Raw genomic sequence first — 22,698 nt, 5'->3', positions numbered from 1 at the left:
GGATGAACAATAAATATGTAATCAGTATGTATGTATGTATATATACATATACATACATACTGATTGCATATTGATTACATACTGATTACATATTTATTGTTCATCCAATATATATTGGATGAACAATATGAAAGCGCTTTCTTTCCTTCCACTTCATCACTCTCTCACCACTGCTGATCGTCCGTATCCAGCTGCTGCTGCGGCTGCAGAGCCATTCATCTGGGGGGAGACCAGGTGGAGCCCAGCCCCGTAGGCTGCTGCTGCCCCCGCCAGATCCCCATTCACCCCTGGAGGGGGCAGGCCAAACGCCCCGGGGGGGTACGCCCCCTGCACCGCCAGAGGGTTCCTCAGACCTAGAGCTAATGGGGAGAAGAGAAAGGGGGAGAGAAGAGAAGACGGAAGATTGTGAGAGAATCGGTAAAGCAGCAAATGATAAAACTGTTCATAACCTTAGAAGGCTAGAATCCAACCAGAGGCTGATGTTTATCAAAATCAGATCAAATGATTTGTCACATGCTTCGTGAACAACAGGTGTAGAACAACAGTGAAATGCTTACTACCCAACAACGCAGGGAGAAAAATGTAACAATAGAAAAATAACACACGGAATAAACACAACGAATAATTAATTATAACGTAGCTATATACACAAGCTACTGGTACCGAGTTGATGTGCAAGGGGTGCGAGGTAATTGAGTTAGATATGTACATATAGGTAGGGGTAGGTAGGGCTAGGCAACAGGAGACAGACTTGGTGCATCGGTACCGCTTGCAGTGCGGTAGCAGAGAGAACAGTATGGATTGGGTGGCTGGAGTATTTGACAAGTTTTAGGGCCTTGCTCTGCAATGACCTTAAAATGATACCGAACAAAAATAAAAATGTAGAAGATTTTACTGAGTTACAGTTCATATAAGGAAATTGAAATAAATTAATTAGGCACTAATCTATGGATTTCACATGACTGGGCAGGGGTGCAGCCATGTGTGGACCTTGGAGGGCATAGGCCCACCCACTGGGGAGACATTCTGATTGGCTGGGCCTGAGTTTTCACCACAAAAGGGCATTATTACAGACATGTTATGTTTATGTGTGTTTTTTGGGGCCTGCTCCATGTCAGGCTCTGTTGTAGTCACATTGTTTCTGACACCTTTATCAGAATCCCCCAGTTCTTACCTTTATCACAGTACTAAGAATGTCTTCGTAGGGTTAATTTGAAACCAAAATGTACTTTTTGAGGGTAGTATGCAATTTATCTGTTGTTTAGAAAAATGCCGCCAGAGGGCATCAGAGTTGAGGTTTAACAGCTGGCACAGAGGAGTTCCTGTGGCAGCTCTGATCCTCTATGCAGGGTTCCACATCAAGTAGGATCAAACGCACACAGCTCAATGCCACAGAAGAGATCACCAGACCACTACTGCACTCTGCTGGCTAGTTTGCCACACTGCAGTGTGGAGCCACTAGACTACATAGAGAGATTCTGGGAGAAGAGTGATGCATTCCAATAGACTGAAGCAGCGTAATAATGAAACAGTTCAGTCACAGTCCTTCACCTCTCTTAATCTCGCCGTTTAAAGGTTCCCGCATAGCTCTCAACCCCACAGGCAGTAGGCAGACGCATCAGTTAACCCACATCAAGGGCAGTTTGGATAGCTCAGCTGTTTGGAGCGCGGTTTACCATTTAGATTTATGCCATGGACCACAGATACTGAATATAGATGGAAACTCTAGGCAGCTTCAGATAAAATGCTCTGGTAACTGATCATGGCTGGTATATTGAAGACCCTTTAAAAACCTAGTGAAAACTGCAATGTAAATATGATCCATGATCATGATGGTCTTACCCAGAGGGTCAACGCCAGGTTTGCCAGGGAGGGGGCGGAACTGTGGGGGGGCACTGGGGCCGGGGGTGGAGGAGTCCTGGGAACTGTGGGGGGTGCCTGGCTTCATACCTGGGGTACTGGACTTCTCCCTCTGTTAGAGGAAAAGAGGGAGGGGTGAAGAGAGAAAGAGCGAGAGATGGGGTAGAGAGATCGAAAGAAGCAGTGAGCGAAAACGACAGTGTGAATGAGAATGTCAATGAGAATGTGAGGGGGAGTGAGAGAAGGAGAGAGTGTGATGTGAATGTTAGATGTCCTTCCATCACAGCTATCAGAAACACCAGGTGCTAATACTGTAGAATTACACAAAGGACATCCAACATGAAGAAATCCTTTGGAATGCATGTCATATTTAACAGATGGCTGCTGCTCTTTGTATCTAGAATAATATATCTATGCTGAAGAAAGATCATGCCAAAGGAGATAAGTGGGTGTGTAGAAACGCAGTAATTCAGTTAGGCTCAGCAAGGCTAGGGTCACATGGGACTGTGAGCGTCCTTGACACTGCATATGAAGCTGAAATGAAAGATCATCACTGAAACTAAGTGTGTAGGCTGCGCATGTCTCACCATACATACAATCACTCATTTGACTCGGGGAATAACTGTATGAAGCTGTGTGTGTGTGCGTGTGTGTGTGACAACGGCATGTAATGGACTGATCCTGAGCATACCGGCGGCTCCCGGTCCTTGCTGCGGGAGGGCGAGGCTTGGCTGCTGGAGGAGGCCAGGGAGGCGGGGCTGGCCTGGGGAAGGGCGTCTTTACGGGAGGGGGGCAGTTTGTCCAGGCCGTTTTCTCTGGACGAGTAGGAGTGCACACTGCGGGGGGATGAGGGGTCCTGCGGGGTCACAGAGACGGGGTGGGGGGGGACGTTAAGTCCACCAGACGTGGTCCCGCTGAGTGTTTCTCTCATCAATCTGAATCAGTCAATTATCAGAGTCAATTTGGGTCTGAACTGAGGCGCAGAGATGGACCAACTCACCTCATCCACCACCAAATTATCATCACTCTTATCCGCATCGCTGCCCTGCAATCAAAATGTGGGCTTTTAGTTAAAAACGGAACACACACAAATGAACTAATTACTGAACACAAACACCCACAATAGGTAATCAACTCAGCATACTAACATAATCTGTCATGAACTCCTTCTCGTCAGCTTTCCTCTTCTTTCCATTGCTGAGGTAGTCTGCTGAACGGCCCTTATCCCCGTTGGACATAGAGCTCTGAGGAGGGAAGGATAACGAGGTGAGAGGGACTGTTTAATCATGTCAACTTCATAACCACCCTGGCAAAATGTGATGGGAAAAAATGATCACACAGCATCAACTGTGGCTCAGTGTCCGTGAGGGGGATAGAGAATGGAGATGTAGTATGTTGTAGCGTACTTGGGTGTAGGGAACTTGAAGTGTAGTGTACTCACCGGTCCAGCCTCGCGGTCTACGTCCATGATGGACAGCATCGCCCCGCGTCCCCGCAGCCAGCCAAAACAGAGCAAACACAATACAGCATGACAATCACCATTCTCACAAACACACAGCTAAAAACATGCCCCAGCCCATCCCAACCTCACATTGACCAACCACAACTACTCTAAACCCAAACAAAACCAGCTCTCCCCACTCAGCCTAACCCAAACCTGGCCAACCTAATCTCCCATCATCCCCATCCCAGCCCATACCTCTGTGGTGCTCTGCGGCGGCTGCAGCAGCAGCAGCCTCCATGTGGGCCCTCTCATGGCCCTCTTTGGCAGCCAGCTGGGCCCCCAGGGCCCCGGACAGGGCCAGTAGGCCAGACCCACCGCCCAGCGCCAGGCCAGGGTGAGGGAGGCCCCCAGGGTGTGGCCCCATCTGCAGGCCCTGCAGGCCCTGCAGGCCCTGGGCCACGTGCTGAGAGAGGTGCTGCGCCTGCAGCTGTTGCTGGAGGGAGGAGAGAGAAGGAGAGAGAAAACAAGACAGGGGTTGAGTTGTGGTCTACTGGGTTAGAGGTGGACTGGACAGGGGAGGGGCTGAAGGGAGAGGTATACAGAGAGAGGTGTCACAGAGAAGGGTGTCTCCATTAATGGAGGAGCCCATGCATGGTGCCATCCAAAATGGAGTACGAGTGGAGGAAAGGAGCACCTCCCTAGGAGAGAGAGTACTGCCACAAAAATCAAACCATGGAGTGCATGGTTGGAATGATGTGAAGGCAAGAAAATCATAATTGTATTATTTTTAGTTGTTAATTTATATTTTTTTTAAAAACAGATAGCACTGAAAGACGTATGAGAAGATGAAGGGACACACTGTATGAGGTAGAGGGGGGAGTCCACGTACCCCTATAGACGCATTTAACTCCCCCATAGTCACCTGCTTGGCGCGCTCCATGGCCTGGACCACCTGTTGTTGGTGCTGTGGGACAAACCAAGGTAACAGTGAACTTGAAAGGAAAGGTCTGAATTTTAACAACGTCAATAATAATACTTCAAGACCAGTATTACAGCACGTGGTATAAAGTATGTACATGTTTAGGAGGAATAACAGTCACGCTTTGAAGCTCCATAAGGGTTCATGTCACTGTGTAAATGTGTATGTCTGCTACATAGAGGTACGTCACTGTGTAAATGTGTATGTCTGCTGCATAGAGGTACGTCACTGTGTAAATGTGTATGTCTGCTGCATAGAGGTACGTCACTGTGTAAATGTGTATGTCTGCTACATAGAGGTACGTCACTGTGTAAATGTGTGTGTCTGCTGCATAGAGGTACGCCACTGTGTAAATGTGTGTGTCTGCTGCATAGAGGTACGTCACTGTGTAAATGTGTATGTCTGCTGCATAGAGGTACGTCACTGTGTAAATGTGTGTGTCTGCTGCATAGAGGTACGTCACTGTGTAAATGTGTATGTCTGCTGCATAGAGGTACGTCACTGTGTAAATGTGTATGTCTGCTGCATAGAGGTACGTCACTGTGTAAATGTGTATGTCTGCTGCATAGAGGTACGTCACTGTGTAAATGTGTATGTCTGCTGCATAGAGGTACGTCACTGTGTAAATGTGTATGTCTGCTGCATAGAGGTACGTCACTGTGTAAATGTGTATGTCTGCTGCATAGAGGTACGTCACTGTGTAAATGTGTATGTCTGCTGCATAGAGGTACGTCACTGTGTAAATGTGTATGTCTGCTACATAGAGGTACGTCACTGTGTAAATGTGTGTGTCTGCTACATAGAGGTACGTCACTGTGTAAATGTGTATGTCTGCTACATAGAGGTACGTCACTGTGTAAATGTGTGTGTCTGCTGCATAGAGGTACGTCACTGTGTAAATGTGTGTGTCTGCTGCATAGAGGTACGTCACTGTGTAAATGTGTATGTCTGCTGCATAGAGGTACGCCACTGTGTAAATGTGTATGTCTGCTACATAGAGGTACGTCACTGTGTAAATGTGTGTGTCTGCTACATAGAGGTACGTCACTGTGTAAATGTGTGTGTCTGCTACATAGAGGTACGTCACTGTGTAAATGTGTGTGTCTGCTACATAGAGGTACGTCACTGTGTAAATGTGTATGTCTGCTGCATAGAGGTACGTCACTGTGTAAATGTGTATGTCTGCTACATAGAGGTACGTCACTGTGTAAATGTGTGTGTCTGCTGCATAGAGGTACGTCACTGTGTAAATGTGTGTGTCTGCTGCATAGAGGTACGTCACTGTGTAAATGTGTATGTCTGCTGCATAGAGGTATGTCACTGTTTTACTGTGAGTTGTTGGGTACGAGCAGCATGCATGTGCATGCCTCAGGGTGTAGGTGGCTGTCAGAGAGATACTGAATGTGTTACTGATGTGTTAATGTGCATGACCGTGTGTTTTTGTGTGTCTGTGTTTGATTTGCGGTGTGTTTGCGCATGTCTATGATTGATTTGCAGTGTGTGTGTGTGTGCGCGCGCGCGCGCGTGCGTGCGTGTGTGCATGCGAGCCTGTCTTCAGGTGATCTCACCTCCTGTGACAGGAAAGGGATGAGCTGGGCACAGATCACGTTCAGCCGCTTGGCGATCTCTGTCTGCAACACACAAAAAAATAGAGATTGCGTGTGAGGACATCGTGTGTGTGCTCATCAAAGCAACACACACCCCAGAACCTGAGCAGGCCTGGCTGCGAGGGCCAGTGTTGTAAATATTTCAGCTCCTCACATTTAGTCCATGCAAATCCAAACACTGCCAAGAAGCCCAGGTAAAATATTCATGGCCAGTATCAAATGTGACCACCCATCCCAGAGTGTGCGTGGCTACCTGCTGGGGGTCAATGGGCTTAGCCATGGAAGTCTGCCAGCTCTTCCTCCCTCCATCTCCTTCTCTCACTACCATTAGTGAAGTAATCTGCCATGTGTTGTATCAAAACCATACTGTGTCTCTCTCCTCACCCCACACACACTCACACACAGTAATGATATGCATGCAGAGATCATGATGACAACATCATTATGACCGGGGGCCATTTTCCTGCTGACAACTAGCCTCTGCTGTACCGTCTCCCTCTTCTCTCAACCGGCCAGGCGACACAGCCCCACACACATCACACCATTCCCTACCAACTGATTTATTGACGCTGTGGTAAACTCCCACCCCCCCTCCTCTTTCACACACTTCCTCCTCTCCCTTCTTCCTCTTGCCTCTCACACCCCCCCCCCCCTTTCAACCCTCATCCTCTTCCCTTATTCTGCAGACAGGCAGTACAGAGCCACCCCCACCCTTCAGCACTTGCCTCCATAAATCCATCATCACCCTCACCAGCGAAACACAATGATTTCTTGTTAGAGAATGCCAACTACTAAATGACATCTTCAGGAGAGAGGGAGCCAGGGAGATCGGAGAAGGGCACGGTGGTGGGTGAGGGAGGGAGGGAGCAAAAAAAACAAGAGACCATGAGCAAGTGAGCGCAAGAGAAAGAGCATAAATAGGGGAGTACAAAATGGGAGAGGGAAATGAAAAGAAGGGGGAGGGGAGAAGGAGGCGGGGAGGCTCTTGTGCCGTTGAGGAAATGAAAGCCAATGAGGCAGGATGCACAAGGAGGAGGACGGGGGAGTGAGAGGGAGAAAGAAAGAGACCGAGAGAAGGAAGGAAGGAGGGCAGGGTGATTCGTGTGGCTTGTCAAAAGCAGAGCGATTGAGATGGCAAAACGAAGGGAGAGAGCAGACGCTCTGAAGGCAGTGACCTGATTTAAAGTGAAATTCAGCATGGACTGTATGTCTGCCGGAGAGAGGGAGGAAGAGGGAGAGACGGGATGGGGTGTCAAGGAAAGACGGAGGCGCGGGGGGGGGGGGGGGGGGGGGGGGGGTATATGATAGAAAGAAGGTGAGAAATGGAGAGAAAAGGAGAGGGGGTTATATATAGACTAAGGGATATAAGGATAGAGAGACAGGAGGAGGAGGTGGTTATAGAGAAAGAGATAAAGGGATAGAGGGAGGGATAGAGGGAGGAGGAGGGTGAAGTCAGCAGTGGTAATAGACAGGATTTATGAGGGGAGAGAAGAGGATGTTCCGGCTGCTTTGGGAAGGAAGGGCACATCTCTCCTCTCGTCTCGTCTGTCTAGAAAAAGGAATCCGGTTTGCAAATCCTATTAATGCAACAGCAGCACAGTGCCATGGGTCCATCATAGGCAGGTTAGCATGTTGTGCTGGAGGTCAGTTCACTAGATTCTCCCAGAAGCATAGCATACATACATTACTCATCTAGTCGCAGGTCGACTAGAGAGGGAGGTTAGACTCACCTGTTTGTGCATTTCAATATTAAGGCCGTAGGACATCTCGTAATACTGTAAAAGAGAGACGGAAATTGATGGTTGTACATTTGCATATATGCAGATCTACGATAAAAAAAAACACCTTTTAATGCTGGATGAGTGGGCGAGTCGATTTGCTTGGTTTTATTCATTTATTTAATGACCTCAGCTCTGGGCTATGCCAACCTGGCATGTGAGCACAGAGATGGTGGTGGTGTCAATCACTCGGTTCAGAGCAAGGATGGAAAATCGTTGTCGGGCAGAGCTGAAGTCATTTTAAAAACTGACGTTGTAGTGTGACATTCTGACATGTCATTTCCAGCAGGGTTGGTTAAGGAGTAAAAAGTGAGGGGGTTGACAGCTAGGTAGAAGAAATAAAGAAATGGCAGCGCTGAGAGCTTTTTGATGGAGCAGTGGACTCCGTCCCTCCATATTCTGCAGAAGTGTGTGTGTTCAATAAAAGGGCCCTTCCTGACGGCTGGCTGTTGTGTTCTGCCAAGATTCAGAGCTGTTGCTAGGCGACTTGCAGACTCCAAAATTCTGAGCTAAAAAGAAGAGAGAAATGGGTGGGGATGTATGCCAAGCGCTGGGGCTGTGCCAGACTGCCACATAGTTCCTTTTGCCACAGTGGGCACTGGGCAACAAACAGTCAGCTGTGGTTAGGGCGCTCTCTGATCACAGCCTCGTGTGCACACCGCCAGGAATGTGGAGGATTACCCATATCAGAGCTGGAGACAACACACGCACACTTCAAAACATACACACAATGTAATATGTGCTGTGTGTGTGTGTGCTTGCATACGTCTGTGGGCCATGTGGTTTCCAGTGGGTGTGATGTGTAATCCCTTGCCAGATGCTGGCATGAGTGGTACAGTGTAGTCAACAGACAGACAGCTGTCTGTGTGTTACCAGAGAGAGAGTTGTCTTGTTTGTCTGCTCCGTCTGGGAAAGCTACACAATGGATCTCAACTCATCTCCTGCAGAAATTCACCATCAGCATGGTGTTCGTAAGAACACCCAAGGTTGTGGATGGGGAGTGTGTGCGTGTGTTCTTGCAGGTCTCACCATGACGTAGTGTCTCTGGATCTCAGTCTTCTCTGTGGCCAGTTTCTCACACTCCATCTTCAGGCTGTAGGAAAGGTTTAGAAAAGTTCAGATACTCTATCATAATACTGTTCTAATACTGTTCTATTGTTTGGGATTCATACAGTACATCTAAAAAGAAGTCCGACAGACAGAGACGGAAATATATTAACATTAACACAAACACAGGTCCAGATTTAGTAGGCAGTGCAGACACCTGCAGCTAGATTTGTCCCAGCAAAGATAGGATTGGGCTGGTGACAGGACATTATCACTTCAGAGCACACCAGGAATAGATGACTCATGCTTAGCGCTCGACAGAAAGACAGAACAGACCAGGCAAGCCAGGACCAAGGTGTCATAGAAGGGCAGGGTACGCAACGCGCCTCTCCCTCCGCTCTCCCCCTTCCAATCTCCCTCCCTCAGTCTTTCTATCAGTCCCCTCCTCCATCTCTCCTTCCCTCCATTTGTCCCTCTGTCTGACCCTTCCTCCCTCCAAATGTCCCTGCCAAGTCACCCTGTGACCATGCCGCACTAAGGCAACCCAGGAATCCTGAGCCCAGCACGCACACAGCCCTCCTTTAAAAAGAAACAATTCACCCATTTTGAATGTTATTGTTTTTGTGCATCTCTGCATGATGTTCCAGCGATTCCCAGTGTCAATTCATGTTTGTCAGAGCTATTGCCATTCAAGCAGGCAGAAATTCACTACACTGGAATTTAATAGGAGATTGTGAAAGCCATTGACCACATTTTTGCAATATTCCTACCTTGAGAAATGTGTAATTTAACTGAGGGTCCATCATCTTTCTCTTATTTGTCTGCCTTTTCAGTCCAGGCTGCATTGCATGGTGCCGTTGCGAATGTCAGACTTGATCTGCAGGTTGAACATGCTGAGATTGTAGACTCCTAAATTCATAGTGCAGTTTGTTTAGGCGATTATATAGCTAACTAGCTACTTCATATGCTGATATTGACTTAGGTATTATTGTGTGTAGCTACATTTGCTAGCTAGCAAGCCAGCCCATAGAGCATTGCACTGTGTTGTTTTTAGACAACTTGAACTGTAATACATTTCCACAACGATTTTCACATGTTGCTACCAACCTTATTATAATGACAAAATTAAACATTTGTTTACAAAACATATTGTTCTCACATGAGTGTTATTTAACACCATAAATTATATGAGTGGATTTGGGTGGATTATTCCTTTAAGGAACTAGCCAGTCAGCCAACAGCTCCCTCCCCTGTGTCCTTTACCACCCCCCCCACCCCCCTCCCAATCCGTTCTCCTCTCCACCTATCCCCTGGCTGTATTTCACCCCGGCGGGCACGCTGCTGACTTGTTTGCGTGCGGCAGATTTATGCGGGGGAGAGCAGCGAGGGCCTGGGAAATTAGAATATGATTAATACGGCAACATTACCAGGCTGCAACAGGTAATAACAGCACATCCGCTCCCCTTCAGAAGGCCCGCGCTGCCGCCCATAATTGACTCATTTATCACCGCCAGGGAGGGAGGGGGGAGGCGAAGGTGGTGGAGCTGGGGGGAGGAGACTGGCGGGGGAGGAGATGGAGGGAGGATGGCAGAAAACTCGGGGGGGGATTACATTTATTCCCCTGATAGATTTTATTACAGTGGAATTGCCGCTCTGCAGAAGTCCCATAGAATTGTCACTTCTCAGAAATCCTGTTCTATCTGTTCACCTAGACCTGGGCATCTCAGAAGGGTGACTTTCCTCATGTGTGTGGTACACGATACATACAAACACTAGGCTTGGGCGGTATACCGTATAATATAGATGGTATAGGAAAAAACATCCTGTGACTGTCAATACTATTTCTTTTAAGTTTTTCTATAAATGTTAATATTTTTGCCACTTTTTAAGTGAACACCTGCAGTCAACGTGTGCAATACATTAGGATATAAAGCAGATCACGTTCTTCATTTCACCGGTTACATTATTTTACATTATGAAGCTTATGATAGTTCCCCAGAACAGGTGAGCCAGTCACGTCTGTTTGTAAATAGCACAACAGCAGAAAGCAGAGCAGGTGAGTTCAGCTCCCTCAAAACATGAGACATCTGTGTCATTGTGTTGTGTGACAAAACTGCGCACATTTTAGAGTGGCCTTTTATTTCAGCCCATGAAACATGGGACCAACACTTCACATGTTGCGTTTATATTTTTGTTCAGTATAGCTTCATTTTCATCAGATGACAACAGAAGCGCAACGCTATTTGGCTGGCAGCCACACAAAAAAGCAAGGTATTTTTTGGAAAAACGATGCATGGCCATCATATTGCTCATGTTTATCATAAAGAATGTAGCCAGTTACATTTCCTAATGTTTTGCTTAGTTAATATTGCATTTAACCAGAGAAAAGTAGGTTACACCGAGAAAAATGCCAGAGAAAAGTGGCTACACATCAGTCAGAGCCTGTCTGCTGATAAAATTCCCATTCATGAATTCTCATCCTAGTGCAGAAGTGCAACTGCAGCATAAAATTAGTCCGATGAGTAGAAATTACAATAAGAAGCATTTTAGATAGATGTTTTTATCCCCCCCCAAAAGCTGCGTGAAACACACAGAATGTTGCATTAACACGACCCCTAAAGGTAACTTTCTAGTTATCTAAGTAAGTGGTTGAATTAAAATCAGGACACTGGGCATCAGATAGTGTTAGCTTTCTGCCGTGTTTGAGAAGTCAAAAACCTTTGGATGAGTTATCTGTACAGCTGTCACTGAGCTGGCAGGGAGAGAGAGACCGGGCGAACGAGCGACAGGGGGAGAACGAGCGGGAGCACCGGCGAGCGAGCGAGCAAGAGCCCGCAAGAACGAGCAAGATAGGAAGAGAGAGAGAGAGAGCGAGAGATGGGAGCCTGCTATGCAGCAGCGTCCTCTGCTCTCTTCCTCTCCGTGACAGCAGATAAGATGATCGTCGGAATGCGCTACAAATCTGCAGCCTGCCACCACTCAGACAGCTCTGTCAGCAGAGCACCATTACCCCACGCACACACGATTACACAGAGGCATGCATGTTCACTGCACACACACTCCCTCCCTCACAAGCACACACACTGGTGTGTTGCAGAATATATTGTATGGCGGGTTTCAGAGCTATAGTAGCAGGTGACTAATGACGATGCTACATCTGCGCTTACCTCTCCTTCTCACAACCCACTACACACACTCCTGCATGGTGTTAATTAGGCCATGCAATGGCACATGTGTCAAAACGTCTTGCAATAGAGAATGAAAATGAGCGTTTCTTATTGGACGAGTCCAGGTAGTCTTTCCCCATTGCAGTCCACTTCTGAAAGTGTAAAGTTGTTTACTCTAGTAGAATGCACATGGTGCAGTTTCGAAATTGGGTAGTGCATCATCAGTTCCTCTCCTCGTGTCAGTCATTGCATACATAAGAGAGCTATTTATTGCTCAGAAACGTCCTAATCAACTAGCCCGTGTCAGTTAGTTTTTTTAGCTAGGTTTTTTAGCGCATTGATTTTGTTGTAACGATTGAGACACTAAAATATCACATGAACACACAAGACAACCTCAAAATGTGTAGAATTGCAAGTGGGTGGGGGTCCCAATGCTGGAAGGGGAAGGGGGCCCTGAGTGAAAACGTTTGAGGACCCCTGTTCTAGAGCGTCACGTAATGACAGAAGAGAAGCTGGATGTAGGCCTATCTAATTATAGACACATTGACTAACAAATAGCCTACCAAATGTCGGAAATTATAAACAGAAAAATATCTAAAATGATGCTCCAACTTTTTATTTTCGCACGCCCTGTCAAAGTTGTTCCGCGGTCTCTGCGCTCACACACAAATGACACACCTGCGAACCACTAGACTTTCATCATCTCCCAACGGTGTGAGCGAACACGCACTAAACAAGAGCTTATTCAGATTGACGAAAGTTGGAAGAGGGGCATCGGGACAAAATGTAATTGACATAATATATACATAAACTTTTCAATATACATTTGCAATAGAATGTCAATGCCGAGAGAGGGTTCAGGTGACTATCTAGGCTTCACAGTTCTGATGTACCGTAAATAGCACAGCCATAAGTATGCAAACTATTCTAACTAGCTAGCTTATGTGAGCAATTTTTCATGCATCTACCATATTACTCTTGATTAATGCAACAAAACAATATTACACTTGAATAATGCAACAATTCACAAGCATGTACAGATATTTAAATGGTTTGTTTTCTTGTCCATGCACTCATTCATTTAGCTGCAAGACAGTAACACAGCCAAAGTGGCACAGCTGCTAGCTAAGTAACGTTGGCTGACGACATTTGCTTCATCAATTAGCTAACTTTAGCATTGTAAAAATGAATATTTACCGCTCTCATACGAATATAAAAAGTACAGGAACGTTATCATACAGTGTCATTCATATTATACAGCGCTAGGTAGCAAACTAAACAAAATATCTGCATCCTACTCACATACTAATTTAGCTAAATGCTGTTTACACTGCCCTGCTTGGAGGGGGGCAATTGTCAGGAGTGTGGTGCATGACCTCTGCAGGTAGCAGTTTACATTACAATAAAAGGTCTACCCAAGGGTATTTTCCTCAGAATCTCTGGGAAATCTCTTGTAATGAGAAGAGGCCCAAAGCTGCAATTTAGACACACAATAGCATAGTAACCCCAAACAGACCCCTCCCTGTTCTCTGTATTAACCAGCATGTGTGAGTTTACAGTAAAGATTGTGTGTGTGTGGTGTGTGTGTACTACACACACACACAGCTAGTTTACTGTAAAGACTCTGTCCTTTTCTGACTACATGCCCAGAGACCCACACCCGCATTAAAGCTAATTTAAGCACCAACCAGTAACCACCCCACCAAACACATGCTCAGTCACTAGGATTTCAAAATTCCAGGAATTTTCAATAAAATCACTGGTTTCCCAGAAATCCTGGTTGTAGGAGTCCGGATTTCCTGTTTATTCCCTTCTGATTGTGGGAGTTTTAGAGAAAACTAGGGAATTTCTTAAAAGCACAGCATTTTAACTGCTAAACTGCTTGCTGTGATGATACACATGGATTGGATGTTTACTAACACGTTAGTTCTAGTTTGTTGACTACCAGTATAATGTTAATATGGTGACAATGATGTAGGCGGTGTAACGGTCAGCAGTAAATGGTATGAAGGTTTGGCTTTTGACATGATTTTGCGCCTGGTCACAGACAACTGTGTCGTGAACTTAAGTCCACAAGCGAAGAGAAAAGGTGAGATAAGGAGCGCGCATAGATGCGAAAAGGAATTATACAACGAGCAAAGTGATGATGCTGTATGTGGCTGCTATGAAAGTGTACTGTGTGTGCGGGTGATCAGGGGTGTATTCATTCCGCCGATTGTTGCTAAACGTTTCTTAAACTGAAGCAAACTGAACCAAACAGGGGGGGACCTACCGGAATATGTCCAATAGAAACTATTTTTAGTTGCAAAACAACTGTTTGGACAAAGTCACCCCAGGGCCCAGTTTACTAATGTTACGTTCATCGTTAGGATCCTTAGCCTTAAGATGCTGTGGGAAAATCAGATCAGCTAGATGCAGGCAAGAGTGTGCAAGGTGGTATTGAATGCATCACTGTCTGTCACCTTGATTACTCCAATTTGTCTCGCGACCTGTGCGCCTACATTATAAATGTTAATTTGTGGGCTAGGTTGTAGAAACTTCATGATGGGTAAAAGGCAAATTCTCGTATCATTTAGTAGTCTAAACCTATCGATGTTACATTGAACTGGGTGAATGGAATATGAACGACAGTCATCCAATATGTTGTGATAGAAAAAAATGGTCCTCCCTAATCTTAAACCCAATGTTCCATCTGCTCAACATAGTCGGTTACACAAACACACTGCTGTTTTGAGCACAGTCCTGGTATCAAACAGTGCAATACTTGCAGAGCAGTAGAGAGGAGCGTGTGCTCTTGAGTGTTCCCTGAGTGGCAGCATGTTAACATTCTGAAAGCCTCTCCTTCACTCTAGACCTCAATACAAAACAACAACACACTTACTAGGCTACATGTGGGCCAACGCTGCTGTTCATATGGGAACTGTTTCTGTGTCACACACTCCCCAGTCACGACGACCAGTGTGTGTGTGTGTGTGTGTGTGTGTGTGTGTGTGTGTGTGTGTGTGTGTAGAGAGAGACAAGAGCTTCATATTTCAGCAGCTTCTCACTGTCTCCCTTCAGTCTGCTGATTAGGAGGTTGTTTAAAGAGCAGTTGCAGAACACACACAGTGCACACACACCCACCCACACACAACTAACTTGGCAGGCACAAACAAGTATACTTCATGCAGTAATGTGACAGCTGTACAATAGGTGACCCACCCATCTAGCTGTTTAATTAATATATTCCTCTTCTATAAAAGGTCCACATATCTAGTATCACACACACACAGAAAGAGATACACGCGCACACACACACACACACAGAATCACAAAGACAGAGAGAGACATGCAAACACACACACACACACACACAGAATCACAAAGACAGAGAGAGACATGCAAACACACACACAGCTCATCATTCCTAATCCCTTTACCTCCGTCTCTTTCCTGCCTCCTAATCCATTTTAGCAACAGCAATCAGGCTCCACCCACGATCAATAGGTCTAAAATACTAACCGAAGCCCTGCTATTTCTAGCCCAGATCTGTGTGTCAGGCTGCGTTTAGCTTGTCTGTCTCTGTGTGCGTGTGTGTCTGTGTGTCAGGCTGCGTATAGCTTGTCTGTCTCTGTGTGCGTGTGTGCACGCCATGTGTTTTACCCAGAGTAAGTCTGATTAGTCTGTCAGTAATAGGACTGTAATATAGAGGAGAGTGTGTTGATAAGATCCTCTGTGGGGAGAGACAGCTTGCTCGTGTCTGCTGAAGGAGGCTAAGCAGGTCACCCCTAACCCAATAGACTGGTGTCTTACCTAAACATGCTTTGCATAACAATTTGCATGTGGCTCGCTCCCATAGAACGCTATAGTAGAATCTAGAATCTGCCACAGAATGCAATATATTCGTTGGAAGATAATGGATTCAGTGTTAATCAAGCACGCGTGGTTGTTGCCAAATAATATTTTGCGTTATTAATGCTTCAGATGTTTTATGACAGGTGCAGGGAGAGCGGTGCTATGAGAAACAGGGCTGCTGCCTGACCAGGCCAGTGTTCTGGCTCAGAGACGGTTGTTGGACTGTGGTGTGATACTGTGATTGGGCCGGCTGCTGAGTGCCAGCGGTGACGCTCGTAGTGCGATCCAGAGGTATGTCTGGAATCAGCCAGGCCCGTTTGAACGCTGGCCCGCTGTTTGTATGGCGAGCCTTTGAGCTGGAGGCTTGGTGGGGAGGAGTGGGGGAAAGGGGGCCATACAATAGGAGTTAGCTGGGGGAGGGGGTGGAATAGCCAATTCTGGCTGGTCGAATCAAAGTGGGGGACTGTGTGAAGGTATGCCAAGAGAACAGAGGGAGGTAGAGCAGAGCTGGCTGGGAGTCAGGCTGAGACGCAACAGCCAGCTAGAGTCCCACAGTCAAAGCTATTCAGGCCTTCTCTGGCTACATTCCTCAACATCAGAGCACACATCAAACACACAGATACAGAGACATACAGGAAGACACACACATCAAACACACACGGATACACACACATTTTTGTATTGTTGTGAAGTCTCAATCTTCTGAAACTCCTTCCCCCAACAACAGAGCACTAGCCCCCCCCTCCTAACGCCCAGCAAACTACGCCAAGAACTCTTGCAAAGCATTGAAACCCATAAACACATAGAAAGACTCATGTTCCAGTTCATCTACAAACTAAAGGATGAAGAAAGCCTATGAGCCTGCATCCATTGTTTTGGTTCCTTCTGTTTCCTTTCCCTGGCCCCCTTTCTCCAATGTACTTTGCTGTCTCTCTCACATCTCCTTCTTCCCCCTTAGAAAAAGCTGAGGTTGAGGTCTGTGGGCGTTCTAGAACAGATCTAGTATATAACCAACCCACGTTCGCTTCTTGTCATGGAAGCCTAATAAGATGGTAAGCGGTTCTCCAACCAAACTGGTGGCCCCTGTAAGCTAGCACACACACACACACACACACACACACACACACACACACACACACACACACACACACACACACACACACACACACACACAGAGAGAGAGAGAGAGAGAGAAAAGGCTGCAGTGTTTTTGGTTACTAGGGGAGGTTATGTACCTGTGGTACTGGGTCTGGAGGAACTGGAACTCCTCCTTGATGCGGTCCAGGGTCTCTGGGTATGTGAGCTTCAGGGCCTGGGGTGTTCCCGAAGCAGCAGCTGCCGACGCCGAGGACCCAGGGGGTGGCTGGAGAGGTGCCTGTGCAGAAAAAAGAATAAGCACTATGAGCATATAATTGTAAAAAGTGTGAAAATCTTTCAGACAACACCCACTATATACTTAATATATTTTGCAGTGATTTGGCAATGTTCTCAGATTCTCAGAAATGGTATACACATACCCATTTTATCACTGCATGTTTACATTCCAAGTTAGGTCAACATCCTTCATGTATGAATCAAATACCAGATGAGTGCCAAACAATAGTTGTGTGTGTTGGGGGGGGGGGTCCTATGAGAGATGTGATTGTATGGGGAACAGTGGGAGTGAGTTGGAGAGCCATGATGAGTGAGCTGAAGCTGAAGGACAGAGCTGAAAGACACAGAGGCGTGTGTGGTATGTATCTGCACACAGAGAGGGGAGGGAAGATGAGGGAGAGACTGTACGGAAACCAGGGGAGTCAAGAACCATTGTGATGTGACAAAAAAGTGTCAGGGCCAGATATGTGAGGGACACCAGGAGGGAGAGGGGAACAAGGGGCTCTTGACCAGATTAAGACACTTGTTTAATGTTTAAGTCTGGGTTGGAAGAAAGGAAGGAAAAGACAGTGGGAGAATAGGGGACACCCCATCAGAGCACATGGGTGGTACCCACAACAGCCTGGCCCTCCTCTCTGGTCCCTCTCTGCAGGACTTTGAGCAATTAGTTAGCAGGGCCTAAGGGGTAATGCTGCAGGACAGCCAGACAAAGGGATTGACCGCTGGGCTAGTGGCTCTCTTGTCTGTCTCTCTGGTTCTCTGTCAATGGAGGCCCACCCCATTGCCCTGATGCTAAAGCTACAGATGAGGACAGAGGAGAGGCAATGTGTGTGTGTGTGTTTGTGTGTATAGGAAATAATTGAGTGGGTTAGCTCCACTCGTGTGCCCTATGCAGAAGCATTAGACATTAGTCAAATGAAGTACAAGGCTTGTTCATTCTGCTGGATTCCCTGGTGGAGAAGGATAACTGGGGAAGGGAGAGGTCGAGAGAGAGGACATGCTGAATGTATTCAGCACTGGGTCCTGCATGTGATTGCAGTGTGGACCTGCACAGCACCACAAAAAGCATACAGGTATGCATGTTAGCATGAGACACTGAGTGTGTCCATGTCTACATAAACTTCACAGAACAGCGCAAACTGGCTCTAACCAGAATAGAAAGAAGGGAGGCCCCGTGCACAACTGAGCAAGAGGACAAGTACATTAGTGTTTAGTTTGAGAAACAGACTCCTCAAGTCCTCAACTGGCAGCTTCATCAAATAGTACCCGCAAAACACCAGTCTCAATGTCAACAGTGAAGAGGCGACTCCGGGATGCTGGCCTTCTAGGCAGAGTTCCTCTGTCCAGTGTCTGTGTTCTTTTAACCATCTTAATCCTTTCTTTTTATTAGCCAGTCTGAGATATGGATTTTTCTTTGCAGCTCTGCCTAGAAGGCCAGCATCCCGGAGTCGCCTCTTCACTGTTGACGTTGAGACGGGTGTTTTGCGGGTACTATTTAATTAAGCTTCCTCCCAATCCTCTTTCTATTCTGGTTAGGGCCAGTTTGCGCTGTTCTGTGAAGGGAGTAGTACACATGGTTGTATGAGATCTTCAGTTTCTCGCATGGAATAGTCAATTTATCAGAACAAGAATAGACTGACAAGTTTCAGAATAAAGTTATTTGTTTCTGGGCATTTTGAGCTCCAGATACTCAACTAGTCTAAAGAAGGCCAGTTTAATTGCTTCTTTAAATCAGGACAACAGTTTTCAGATGTGCTAACATAATTGCAAAAGGGTTTTCAAATGATCAATTGGCCTTTTAAAATTATTAACTTGGATTAGCTAACAACGTACCATTGGAACACAGGAGTGATGGTTGCTGATAAGATAATGGGCCTCTGTACGCCTATGTAGATATTCCATAAAAAAAATGTTTCCAGCTACAATAGTCATTTACAACATTAAAAATGTCTACACTGCATTTCTGATCAATTTGATGTTATTTTAAAATGGACAAAAAAAGTGCTTTTCTTTAAAAAAAAAAACAAGGACATTTCTAAGTGACTCAAAACTTTTAAACGGTAGTGTACATGTACATCTTCCAAATATTGAGTTGCACCCCCTTTTGCCCTCAGAACAGCCTCAATTCGTCAGGGCATGGAGTCTACAAGGTGTCGAAAGCATTCCACAAGGATGCTGGCCCATGTTAACTCCAATGCTTCCCACAGTTGTGTCAAGTTGACTGGATGTCCTTTGGGTGGTGGACTATTCTTGATACACACGGGAAACTGTTGAGTGTGAACAACCAAGCAGCGCTGCAGTTCTTGACACTCAAAATCGATGCGCCTGGCACCTACTACAATTCCTTATATAAAGGCACAAATCTTTTGTCTTGCCCATTTACCCTCGGATTGCCCCACATAACAATCCATGTCTCAATTGTCTCGATGCTTAAAAATCCTTATTTATCCTGTCTCCTCCCCTTCATCTCCACTGATTGAAGTGGCTTTAACAAGTTACATCTAAAAGGGAGCATAGCTTTCACCTGGTCAGTCTGTCATGGAAGAGGTGTTCCTAATGTTTTGTACACTCAGTGTACATGCACACAGTGGAGTCCGAAATTGACACCTTTGATAAAGACACAAAAAAACGAAGGGGAAATTATATTATTTTATGCTATTACAAATTGCTCAGAGAAAGATTTCTTATTTACTAAAAAAAAAAAATCTCAAAAAGGTAGGGGTCGAAAGCACATTGACACCTCTGTTTTCAATACCTCACCTTGTGAGGATAACAGCACTGAGCTTTTTTCTAAAATGTTTCATGAGATTGGATAACATTCCTCCATACAGAATCTTTCCAGATTCTTGACATCCTTCGTCAGCGCTTATGGACGGCCCCCCTTCAATTTAAACCACAGATTTTCAGTGGGGTTCAAGTGTTAACTTGGGGTTATTGTCTTGATGGAAGATCTACTTGTTGCCACTTGGCTTAAACATCCTGGTACTGGGCAAAGTTCATGCCATTGACCTTAACAAGGGCCCCAGAACCAGTGGATGCAAAATAGCCCCATAACATCAAAGATCCCCTATAATATTTGACATTAGGTATTGGTTTATTTCCTGCATATGCACCTTTTTTCGACACAAAACTCACCACCGATGTGCCTGGCCAAAGTGCTCCATTTTTAATGTTACCCATCAAATGTAAACACCTGGAGTGAGCTAAAGGTCATTGGCACTTGGATTGGTAACGGTGCTATGGTCAGATTAAATGATAATAGGGCTCTTTGGCCACACATACTAGTGGTGGGTTTAATAGGCCAATATTCTACATAATTACCACATCTCCAATGCTACACTAACTACAATGACCATAATCCATACTAGTCTGGTCTTGGTCTGTGTGGAACAAACACTGAGACCACATTGACCAAGATAGAACGTGTGAGAGTTGCATTGCGGGGCTCTCTCTACCTGAAAGTACATGAGTGGTTGATAGTTGGTCTTCAGCAGTAATACAATTCTGCCTTATTTACGTTGAAGAACTACTAAAATAGGGATTTTTCCAGACAGCAGCTCTATAGCGATGAGATGACTTGGAATTAAATAAGTCATCAAATAAAACAAAATATACACAACAAATATTTTTTTAAAGTGATGTGAATAAATGATGGTTAATAAGTGATAAGAAGTAATGGACAGTCACTACCATGATGGGACTTTTATTCATTGTGTTATTCTGTGTTGTTACAGCATTCAACCCACATAGTGCATTTAATGTCCGAAGAAAGAACAAACCGAAAACTGATACAACTTTAAAAAGCACTAATCGCTCAGCATTACAGAAGGCTGAAACTTGGCCACAAGTGGATCTCCAGCACGTCAAACATCAAAATTCACAATTAATTAATTGACCACAAAAATCAACTTTCAGTCTCCGGACTTGAACCCCATTGAAAACCTGTGGTTTGAATTGAAGAGGTCCGCTCATAAGCGCAGACAGAAGGAAATCAAGGATCTAGAATGTATTCTCCAATCTCATAAAACATTTTAGAAAAAGGCTCATTGCCATTATCAAATCAAACTTTGTCACATGCGCCAAAAGTGTAGACCTTACCGTGAAATGTCCTTAACCAACAGTGCAGTTCAAGAAGAGTTAAGAAAATGTTTACCAGATAACATTTAAAAAAGAAAAAAAATAATATAAAGTAACAATAACGAGACTATATACAGGGGGTACCGGTACGGATTCATTGTGCGGGGGTACAGGTTAGAGGTCATTTGTACATGTAGGTAGGGGTGAAGTGACTAGGCACAGATAATAAACAGCGACTAGCAGCAGTGTACAAAACAAATGGAGAGGGGGGGGGGGGGGGGGGGGTCAATGTAATAGTCTGGTGGCCATTTGATTATCCTCACAAGGTGAGGTTTTGCAAGGTATTGAAAACAGGTGTTAATTTTTGACCTGTACCTTTGAGAACAAAAATACATTACTTGTTAAACAAAATCTCTCTGAGCAATTGTATTAGTATAAATAATTTCCCCATTTTCTGTGCATACAATAAAGCTCAGTATTTGAATGTATTATTTGAGTCATTTTTGCTCATCTTTAACAATTGTGTCAATAATTTCTGACCCCACTGTATAAGCGTACATGTACATGCGTGCGAGAGTGACAGAGAGAGGCCAGGTCTGTGAGGGTATGGGGGGGGGGGGGGGGGGAGCAGTGCTAAGTCTGGTGGGGAGAACAAAACAGAGCGGGTCCACTGAGGTTCAGGAGAGGGGTTGCTCATTGTTCAGCCTCTAACGAGCCCCTCTCCCCTGCCTGCCTGCAATCCAACTCAATCTGCTGGCCAGATACTCCCTTTCAGAGCACAGGCAGGGGCACACACACAGGCACAGAACACAGGCACACAGGCACTCGTTCACTTTCGCACACACCCCCCAATTACTCTTCACAGGCCAGAGAAAGGAGCCTCAGGAACAAGAGCACCAAGGCCATTTTGTGGAAGGAGGAGAGGGAGGGAAGGGAGGGAGAATACTGCCCTTCTCTCTCTCTCCCTCTCTCCATTTTCCACTCTCCCTTTTTTTTTTTGCTTTTCACCTCAGTGTGTACGTGCTCCAAAGAACAGGTGCAGAGAGCCTCCCTCAGACAGAAATGGGGAGTGTGGGATCGAGGCTGACCCAGCAGTGGAGTGTAGTTACGCTCAGCGATGGGGGAAATGTATTAAGACAGGAAACTTCTGCCTTGGCTTCTGCTAACATCAGCCATTCTGGCTCCTAAGCACAGGGCTTGTTATGATTCAGGCCAACGTCAGAGTAGATACATGCAGGCACGCAGCAGACCCCTGTGGCCCCTCATGGAAACAACAACATGAAAGAGTGGAGCGCTGCGGAGCAGAGCTGGCCCTTCATTAGCAGTCAGTCAGAGGACTCTGACCCCTCTACCTCGCTGGTCAGCTGCTCTGATTTAGTGTGCGATGTCAGAGGTCACACTGTAGACCTGGCCACCATGGGATTACTCAATCACCAACCCAGCCAGGCAGGCAGGCAAACAGATAGAGACAGTGATCTCTTCAACTCTACATTTATTCTCCAGTACAATACAATCCCTCTGATTACTCCAA

The 22,698-nt window shown here is 45.8% G+C and overlaps 1 protein-coding gene across 4 annotated transcripts in view; it reads right to left on the bottom strand.

The window, feature by feature from the left end:
* Positions 1-22,698, bottom strand: part of LOC139409190 (transducin-like enhancer protein 1) — a 47,365-nt gene that overhangs the window by 8,336 nt on the left and 16,331 nt on the right. Inside the window, exons 2-13 of one of the 4 annotated variants that reach the window (XM_071153991.1) lie at positions 16,952-17,091; positions 8,698-8,761; positions 7,621-7,665; positions 5,852-5,914; positions 4,194-4,268; positions 3,560-3,797; positions 3,302-3,318; positions 3,009-3,104; positions 2,861-2,905; positions 2,552-2,716; positions 1,843-1,972; positions 169-359 (exon numbers count right to left, since the gene is read on the bottom strand). In XM_071153991.1, the coding sequence (XP_071010092.1) occupies positions 169-359; positions 1,843-1,972; positions 2,552-2,716; positions 2,861-2,905; positions 3,009-3,104; positions 3,302-3,318; positions 3,560-3,797; positions 4,194-4,268; positions 5,852-5,914; positions 7,621-7,665; positions 8,698-8,761; positions 16,952-17,091 (1,269 nt within the window). Of the gene's footprint in view, positions 1-168; positions 360-1,842; positions 1,973-2,551; positions 2,717-2,860; positions 2,906-3,008; positions 3,105-3,301; positions 3,365-3,559; positions 3,798-4,193; positions 4,269-5,851; positions 5,915-7,620; positions 7,666-8,697; positions 8,762-16,951; positions 17,092-22,698 lie in introns of all 4 variants that reach the window. The other 3 variants (XM_071153988.1, XM_071153989.1, XM_071153990.1) reach the window with 3 other exon arrangements.

This window comes from Oncorhynchus clarkii, chromosome 5 (assembly GCF_045791955.1).
Source record: "Oncorhynchus clarkii lewisi isolate Uvic-CL-2024 chromosome 5, UVic_Ocla_1.0, whole genome shotgun sequence".
NCBI classification, from domain to species: domain Eukaryota; kingdom Metazoa; phylum Chordata; class Actinopteri; order Salmoniformes; family Salmonidae; genus Oncorhynchus; species Oncorhynchus clarkii.
This window is presented reverse-complemented; position numbering and strand designations above follow the sequence as displayed.